General features: G+C 42.1%; 1 protein-coding gene across 3 annotated transcripts in view; it reads left to right on the forward strand.

The window, feature by feature from the left end:
* Window positions 1-2,245, forward strand: part of RNF24 (ring finger protein 24) — a 155,569-nt gene extending 153,324 nt beyond the window's left edge. For all 3 annotated transcript variants that reach the window (XM_077478010.1, XM_077478009.1, XM_077478008.1), the window contains exon 6: window positions 709-2,245. In XM_077478010.1, coding sequence (XP_077334136.1) covers window positions 709-847 — 139 coding nt within the window. In that variant the 3' untranslated portion in view covers window positions 848-2,245. The remainder of the gene's footprint in view (window positions 1-708) is intronic.
* The last annotated feature ends 6,864 nt before the right edge of the window (window positions 2,246-9,109 follow it).

The raw sequence follows: 9,109 nt of genomic DNA on the forward strand, positions 1-9,109 counted from the left end.
GCAGAGACACTAGAGAATAAAATGGTGGTTGTTGCAATATTTTATGTCGCACTGTATTTGCGCAACGGTCTTTCAAATGCAATTTTTTGTTTAAAAAAAATAATAAAAATACACTTTAAATGAATTTAAAAAAAATTATTAAAAAAAAGCCCAATTTTTAATTATATAATGTGAAAGATGATGTTACGTCACAAGAATCGTGATCTCTATTCTAAGACCCCTTTCACACTGGGGCGCTTTGCAGGCGCAACAGTGCTAAAAATAGCGCCTGCAAAGTGCCCTGAAAGAGCCAGTGCTGTGTCTCCAGTGTGAAAGCCCCGAGGGCTTTCACACTGGAGCAGTGTGCTGGCAGGACGGTAAAAAAAGGCATTTTTGGAGCGGTGAAGGAGTGGTGTATACATTGAATACATTGAAATCAGTGGGGCAGCGCGGCTATACCGCCGGCATAGTGCTGCTGCAGCAGCGCTTTGCAGTGGTTTTAACCCTTTCTCGGGTGATAGCGGGGGGGGGGGGTTAAAAGCGCCTGCTAGTGGCCAAATAGCTCTGCGAAATTGACGGTAAAGTTTTACCCCCGCCCCTGTATGAAAAAGAGGTCTAAGCAAAAAAATTGTGTTTTTAATTTACCCAGAATCGCGCAGCTCTAGTTTAAACCCACTGCAAAATGCGCTAATAACGCATCTGTTTTCTCTTTTGTTTTTTTTTCTCTAGGTGCCTCATTAAATGGCTGGAGGTGCGAAAGGTTTGTCCCCTCTGCAACATGCCCGTCCTACAGTTGGCACAACTGCACAGCAACCAGGAGCATGGACCTCCGCAAGGGCCTCTGCCTGGTGCAGAAAACATTGTATAGTTTACATACTACACCCTATGGGTCACCCAAACAAGAAGCCACAGATCTCATGTCTCCATCCCGCCCTCTAGGGAAAGCTCCCAGAATCCTCGCCGGTAGCGGGCTGAGATGCGCGCCGCTCATGACATGGATATGTGGACTCCACAGTAACCAAAGCACTTTTTTTCGATGCCTGCCTTGGGCGGAAGAGACACAGGCAACAAGGGAAGATGGCAGCAGTGTTTGGCCTTGGACGAGCACTTTACAATATCTAACTGAAACTGTTGCAATGTTTTTTTTTGTTTTTTTATATATAAATAACTCTTTACTGGAAGCTTCACTGTGCCAGGGCAAGAAAAAGCATTGCTGATTTGGTTCTAAAGGGAGAAGAAGGCATGGAAGCCACCTGATCCTGGGAGAGAAAATGGCGTCACACTATGCAAAGTGGTTACCATAACTGCAATGGCTTTTTCCATCTCACGCCGAATACTGTAACTGGAGTGCTGTCATCTTCATGTATGCGCCACGCCTGCACAAGTGGAGGAGGCTGTGTTGTGGGCCAAGTTCTCCCCTCATACACTCTGTGAAGGAAGCCATTTCTGTGCGCTGTACAGTCACCTAAACACGATGTGCCCTTGACATGGCAGATACGGCCATTCCCCGGCCTGCCTTTTCACCCCCACACACGTCTCATGGGTACAGGTTCAGGCTATGGAAAGGCTGTATAGGACACTCTCCTTTCAGCATGATGTTAGGAGTTGCCTGGCACTTTCAGGATCATGGAAGGAATTTTATGGGGAAGGGTGGTGGAATTATTGAATTTTTGCCCATGTTTGCTTCATCTAAACTGTTGTATCGTCCTTATTGACGCAAGCTAGGTCACTTAGACAGTAAAGTCTGGCAGATTATTATTATTTTTTTTAATAATGAGTGTTTTAGAAAAAAATTGAATTGCTACCACCAACCAATCGTGATCAAGACGTCGTTGTGGGCTAGGAAATAGAAGGAAGACTCTGATTGGGAGTTTCAGCTTTTAGCTTTCTCCGGTATTTATTTAAGACTTATAAAAGGGGAGAGTGGGTTGCCAAAATGGGACTCGTCTTTCTACTTTCTGTGGGATAAGTTTGTATTTTTACCATCGATCCATTGCATTCTGATTGTATAATATAGCTGATGTTTGTTTGAGAACTCTGCACTAAGGCTTAGCACTGTTCATAACACTCAGATTGTAGGTGTGAGATTAGAATGTGCTGTCCACGGGCATCAGGTCATGGCAAAACTGGATAACCAACCTCCTCAAATGGGTGGGGGGGAGACCACCAGGACCTCCTACCGGGCAACTGTGCCTGGGAATCAGACAAATCATTGACCAGAAACGGTGTGTGTGTATATGTGTGTGTATATATATATATATATATATATATATATATATATATATGTATGTATATGTGTGTGTAAATGTATGTGTGTGTGTGTGTGTGTGTGTGTGTGTATATATATATATATATATATATATATATATATATATATATATATATATAATTTAACAATTGTGTATAATTTTTTTTTCTTAAGTGGTCATCTCTGCTGTTCATCTCAGGACCAATCATAGTGGTCTATGTTCAGTTGGGTTTTTTTGGTATGCAGGGTAGCGGCTATTTCAAATGACACATTCTCTATATTAGTAGAAATTTCTTAGATCTATAGTTAAAGGGAGGAAGACCGGATTAGCCTTCATGTATGTGATTGTAAGCGCAGCCACACTTGACTACATTGGCCTGACTTTATTTTATATTACATATATATATATTTTTTCATTATTGTGTATGTAAACCCACTAAATCTCATATACGCTTTTCAAAAGTAATTTTCTGCATTATTTAAATTTACAGCTTTTATTATTATGCCTGTTATAATATTGTCATGGATGCCCTTATTTTATAGGGTGACAGCGCTCTTTCTTTGAATCCCAACTGTGGTGTTGCACGATTGTTTAGGCACGTACTACACAGCTGTCGCCATCGGGGAACCCGCCCTGAGAAATGCCATGCAGCCATCATTGGCGTGCAAGAAGACAGGAAGTGGCTGCAAAGAGACCGTGGGATGTAAAGATTGCAAAGAGGCGTTCTCCATGAGATGCCGCAAAGGATAAAAAAAAAAGGGGGGGGGGGAACAAGTATTTTATGTGTCATTTTTATCAGGCATATCATATGCATACATCAGGGAAGATTTACTAAAACTGGAGCACTCAGGATCTGGTGCAGCTGTGCATGGCAGCCAATCGGCTTTTAACTTCAGCTTCTTCAATTAAAGTGATTGTAAATTTGTTTTTGTTTTTTCATTAAAATAATAAACATATTATATTTACTGCTCTGTGCAGTGGTTTTGCACAGAGAGGCCCAGATCCTCCCCTTTTTGGGCCCCATGCCCCCACAGCAAGCAGCTTGCTATGGGGCACCCGAGCCGCTGCTCTGTGTGTCCATTCACCCACGGAGCCACGGTTCGGCACCTGCCCCCACCGTCTCCTGATTGGCTCACTGGCTGTGATTGACAGCAGTGGGAGCCAATAGCCAATCAGGAGTGCAAGTTCCCTGAGGGAAAGGATCTCATGAACATTGCTGGATCGAGAGGGGGCTGCTTCACACAGGGTTTTTTTTTTACTTTCATGCATAGCATGAAAGTAAAAACCTTGAGCCTTTACAAACACTTTAAGCTTTGACCGTAAAAACCTGGAAGCTGATTGGATTTTCTGTAGAACTGCACTAGATTTTACACTCTCCCATTTTAGTAAATGTCCCCCAAAGTGTCATTAAATTAGGGTTTACATCTACTTTAATTTTTGTAATTTTTAGTAAGAGGACTTATCCCTCTGTTTTACAGGGAATATAGAACATTCACATCAATCCCTGTCCTAGATTAGTTTACAAATATCCTTGGCACACGCCCATGCATGAAGATGCAATGGTCATATTTGAGTGGAAGCCAGTTAGTTTACCATTATATTTTTTGGGATTCCAGGGGATAAAAGTGGAATTCCTGCCTAATCATAACTAGTCTTAAAAATGTTCCCTCCCCCTCCTGCTACCTATGCTGCCTACCCTTTGTTGAAAAAAAGCTCTGTAGATGTATTATTTTTTTTTTTTTCGGTCCGGTCATGTAATCCCGCAGCTCCGGCTTCCCTGGGTCAGCTCCGGCTCCCCCGAGTGCACAACTATGGCAGGGATCTCCAGGATCGGTGACTTCACTCATAGGCACCCGTAGCACTGCCCTCCTTCCTCTCCTCTGCAGCCGGCTGCTCACTGACACAGGGGAGCTGCAGCTGCGTGATCCCATGACTGGACCGAAGTGGACTGAAAAAAGGCCTACCCTTTGTAAAAAATAGAGATTTGTAGACTTTTCTTTTTTTTTTTCAGTCTTTTCACGTAATCCTGCAGCTCCGGCTTCGTTTGTTCGCTCCAGCTCCCCTGAATGCTCAATAATGGCAGAGAATTCCAGGAGCGGTGTCTTCACTCCAGGGCTCCCATGGCCTTGCACCTCCTTCCTCTCCCCTGCAGCTGGCTGGTCACTGGCACAAGGGAGCTGGAGGATCATGCGACTGCACCTCAGTAGGCTGAAAAAAAGGTAAGTATTCTGAATCTTTTTTTTTACATAGGATAGGTCGCAGGAGGGGAGGAGACCTGTATTAAAATGGTTATGGTTAGGCAAGAGTTCCACATTAAGTCTACCCATCTGCTGCTTTCTGTGTTTTCCTTCAAAATAAGTTGCCTCTAAAAACAAATCCTGCTTTCTCCTTTGCAGTTGAGGCATCTTCACCCCATTTCTGACAGACTTTCTCCAAAGCCTGGTTAGCTGTGCCAATAACTGGCTTACCAAGCTTTTCCTGACCTCTTGCAGCTGTATGTCAGGAATGATCTTGGGGAAGAGCACAGCATACGTCTGTAGCTGGCCGTAGAACCCAGTTGAAAGGGAAATTACCTTATATTTTCAGCAGGTATTCATGTTGAGCCATAGATGTAAAGTTTACCTGAAAGTAATATTTTATGACTTTTTGGCTTTTAATCACATGCTGTGCCATGAGTCCATGTTTATATAGATACATATGCATAAAAGACAAAGCAGTTGGCATCACTGCTGAATTATTGCTTTAGGTTGAGCCTGTGCCTAGACTATGTATATTTAAGTAATAATATTCTGAAAAAGCAGTAAAAACACTTTAAAACCTAAGCTCATTGACCTCAACCGAGGCATTCATAGCTTCTTTTCCCTTTACTTTTTATGGCAGGCTGTCAACCTTCTAATGTAAACACACAGCAGGTGTCCTTAAGCCAGTCATTCTCAATCAGAAGTCCTTGGAGCCCTCAGGTTCCTTGAGCTGTGGCTGATTGCCTTTCCATTTAAAGCTGCCTTCATAGTTCCAGGGCCAACGTTACTTGGCAAAACAAATCATTTCCCAATTATCTTTTAGGCTGTCTGTGTAAGGTTGGGGTTCTTCCCAATAATCACCAATGTAGGGTAGGCTTTCTTGCCACTGACCATCAATGTAAGGTAGGCTTTCTTGCCACTGTCCATCAATGTAGGGAATGCTTTCTTACCACTGACCACCAACGTAAGGTAGGCATTCTTCCCAATGACCGCCAATTTAAGGAACGCATTCTATCTTCCCAATGACCGCCAATGTAAGATATGCTTTCTTGCCACTGACTTCCAATTTAAGGTAGGCATTCTTCCTAATTACCACCAATGTAAGGTAGGCTTTTTTGCCACTGACAATCAATGTAAAGTAGGAATTCTTCTCAATGACCGCCAATGTAAGGTAGGCTTTCTTGCCACTGACTTCCAATTTAAGGTAGGCATTCTTCCTAATTACCGCCAATGTAAGGTAGGCTTTTTTGCCACTGACCATCAATGTAAGGTAGGCATTCTACCCAATATGCATCAGTGTAATGAATGCTTTGTTACCACTGACCACCAATGTAAGGTAGGCCTTCTTTAAATGTAGGGTAGGCATTCTTGCCACTGACCACTAATGTAAGGGGGGGGGGGGGGGGTATCTTCCTACTGACCACCAATATAAGGGGGACATTCTTCCTACTGTGTAATGTAGGCATTCCATTGATTATTGATCTTTAGCAATGAATAACTTCACGGTACAAAGAACTAAATAGGTTAGGGCTTGTTTTAAAGCTGTTTTACTGCTTGTTAAGAATATATAAATCATTTATATGCCTATAGTCTGGGTACAGGTACACTTTAAAATCAGTTACGCCAGAAGTCACCCAGAGAGTATATTGTTTTATTGGACAATTGAATTCTTTCCATAGCACAATGACTGTGCCTTGCTACTAAGGAAGCACAGCATGTATGGTATATGTCATGAGAAAATATGACTGCACGTACATTCATATATCTATATGTAGAAACGAGTTACTTGAAACATTCACATGATAAGCACGAAGACACATTTACATGAAGCTGATTACATCGACAAATAGAGACTAACGGTTTTAGTCATTGCGACTTAACGGTTCCCATTGTTGGGTTCAGCTCCATTGTAGCACAACCAATTCCATTTTTATAGCTTATCATGACAAAAAAAACAACTAAATAAAACAAACATAGAGCACTTAATAGTTTAAAGACGTGAGTGTGGCAACCTCTAGCTCCTTAGCTGAATGTTACTGCAAGTCTCAGCATGTCTGCGAAAGCCTGCCATTGGTTGCCGCTGCGTGATGGGACTCCCAGGTTCAGCGGTAGATCTGTGGGTGCTCCACATCAGTCAGAGTTATAGGTTTTTGTATTTATGAATTTATTTCTGGGGATGAGAATGTAACTAGCTTCTATTTTTTTGTTTGATCTCTCTTCATTCATAAAGCATATCTCTATCTGTTCTGTCTATAGTAATCTTGTAGTTGCCTCCCAACTGTAGAAATGGTCAAAAAATTCCAAAAACTTTTTTGTGACATAGCCTCCCCCATCCTCACAAAATGGCCAATCACAACCCATTGAGTTGGGGTGGGTATGACAGTTGCATTGTTCATGTTTGCATTGTAGATGAAGACAAGGGCAGAGAGAAATGTTTACAATAATGTTTGTACTGGAAATTATTTCCATTCCAAGTGGTGATGGATGGACATAGATACAGTAAATATTGATATGAAAGACACTAGTGCTGTGCTGGGTGAGTGTTGTAGAGAGGAATGGTAGATCAGTTGGATGGGACATCTTGTGGCTATAGATGATGCAGACAGTTGCTTAAGAACGTTTTGCATAAGCATACATACTTAATCCCATAGTTGTATGAAATATTGCATCCCCTGCATCCTTCCAGCATTCTATCCAAGTATCTTTTTTTTTGCTTGAAGTAGCCCTTCCCGAAGATCCTGGTCCTGTCTCCAAGGACATTTAGCTCACACATTTATATTTATGATGTGCTGGGGATGCCATACCTTCTACAACAGCTTGCATGTAATCTTAGGATCTTTGTATAGTTCTGTTTGAGAGCCAGCTAATTATTAGCGCAGTAGTAGGAGGATTCTGGGACGTTCAACCCACAAATCTTCGCGGTTCTAGTGCAGAAAATGTAAGAGTACTCAAAAAATCTCCTCTCTGTCTTTAACATTTTCAAAATTTTCTAGGTGGGCACTTAACATATTTTTAAAGCAAGTTTAGCGTTTCACTAGCTTTTTATGATTGAGCATACTGTGGTTTAAAGGGTCTCTCCATCCAAAAAATAGCTAATGTTTATATTGAAGTTTGTCCTTATATGTCCTCAGTGAACCTTCATTGGTCAGACTAGTACAGAATTTTGAGTTTTGGCAAAAGATGTTTTGCGATGTTGTTTTTTTTTTTTTTTTTTTTACCAGTGTTCAGGTGATGTTTGACTTGTATTACACTTGTATTGACTTGTGTTACAATTGTGCAGTATACGCTTACATGGGAAGGATTATTGCATGCACATTTTAAACAGCAGGCTTAATAAAACTGTTGGGTACAATAATTGTTCCTGAAAAGGCAGTCAGAAGTTAGTGAGGTCATTTGCAGATGGATCAGGTCTTTGTGTAATAATAAGATTTTGACTTGTGAGAATGCAAAGGGCCCAGAATAGTGGTGAAGGAGTGGCTCAGATCCGCCACGAACATTATGTTAAGTCTAATCTTGATATTCCTTTAAAATATACAATTCAGTTTTCCAGCTCTGGGGGGTAGGGGGGTATGAAGAGGGAGATTTACTAAAACGGGTGCACAGTAACCAATCGGCTTCCAACTTCAGCTTGTTCAATTAAGCTTTGCCAATAACACCTAGAAGCTGATTGGTTACTGTGCACAGATGCACCACATTCTGTGTGCACCAGTTTTAGTAAATGCCCTCCTAGGTGAGTTGAGTACCCTGTCCGCCACTAGCCTTTTTTTTTTTATTGTTACCACTGGTCACTGTTAGGCCGCGTACACACGCGGGGACTGTTCGCTCAACTTTGTCCGCTGAACAGTGTTTCGGCGGACAGTCCGCTCGTGTGTGGGCTTTCAGCGGACAGTTTCAGCGGACAGTCTGACGAACAAAGTTTTTCGGAAATTCCGAAAAACTGTCCGCTGAAACTTGGTTTGAGTGGACAGTCCGCCCGTGTGTAGGCTTGTTCGTCAAACTAAGTCTCGCGCATGCTCAGAAAGAATTTACACGCCGAAGGTTGCATTGCAGTGTATAGGACGTCGTTTTCTAGTCCCGTCGTACGTGCCGTTCACGTCATCGCGCACGGTTTCAGCGGACTGTTCGTTCGTCGTGTGTAGGCAAGTCCGTCCATGCTAATTTTGAGCGGACTGTCCGCTGAAACTGTTTGACGAACAAAGTTGAGCGAACAGTCCCCGCGTGTGTACGCGGCCTTAGAGTTTGGTCAATGGGATTTGAGCTTGTGTCAATGGCATCAGTTTTAGACTCTTAAGATCCATCAGAATTCATTGACTGGTGCATATGACCTGCAGTTGACACCCTTCTAACCTGTATTTGACTTGCTTCAAACAGGTTATCATTTCCATTGTCCTATTTGACGTAAACAAAAGCCCGTCCACACAGGTTTTTTTATGGCGTTTGCACCTCAGTCAGTCTGGACTATACATTTGGAATTTAATTAAATTTAAGAAAGATAAAAGTGTGTCCAACCACAAGGCTGGAAAAAAAAGGCCACCAAGTCCAGTTGAATATGTACTGATCGTTTGCAGCAGAGTTTTAACATGCGTGGTGTACCTAACGATATTTTTTTGTAGTCGATCTTTTTTTTTTTTTTTTTTTTTT

Source organism: Lithobates pipiens, unplaced genomic scaffold (genome assembly GCF_037356315.1).
Source record: "Lithobates pipiens isolate NorthernLeopardFrog02 unplaced genomic scaffold, aLitPip1_a1.2 Scaffold_13, whole genome shotgun sequence".
Lineage (NCBI taxonomy): Eukaryota > Metazoa > Chordata > Amphibia > Anura > Ranidae > Lithobates > Lithobates pipiens.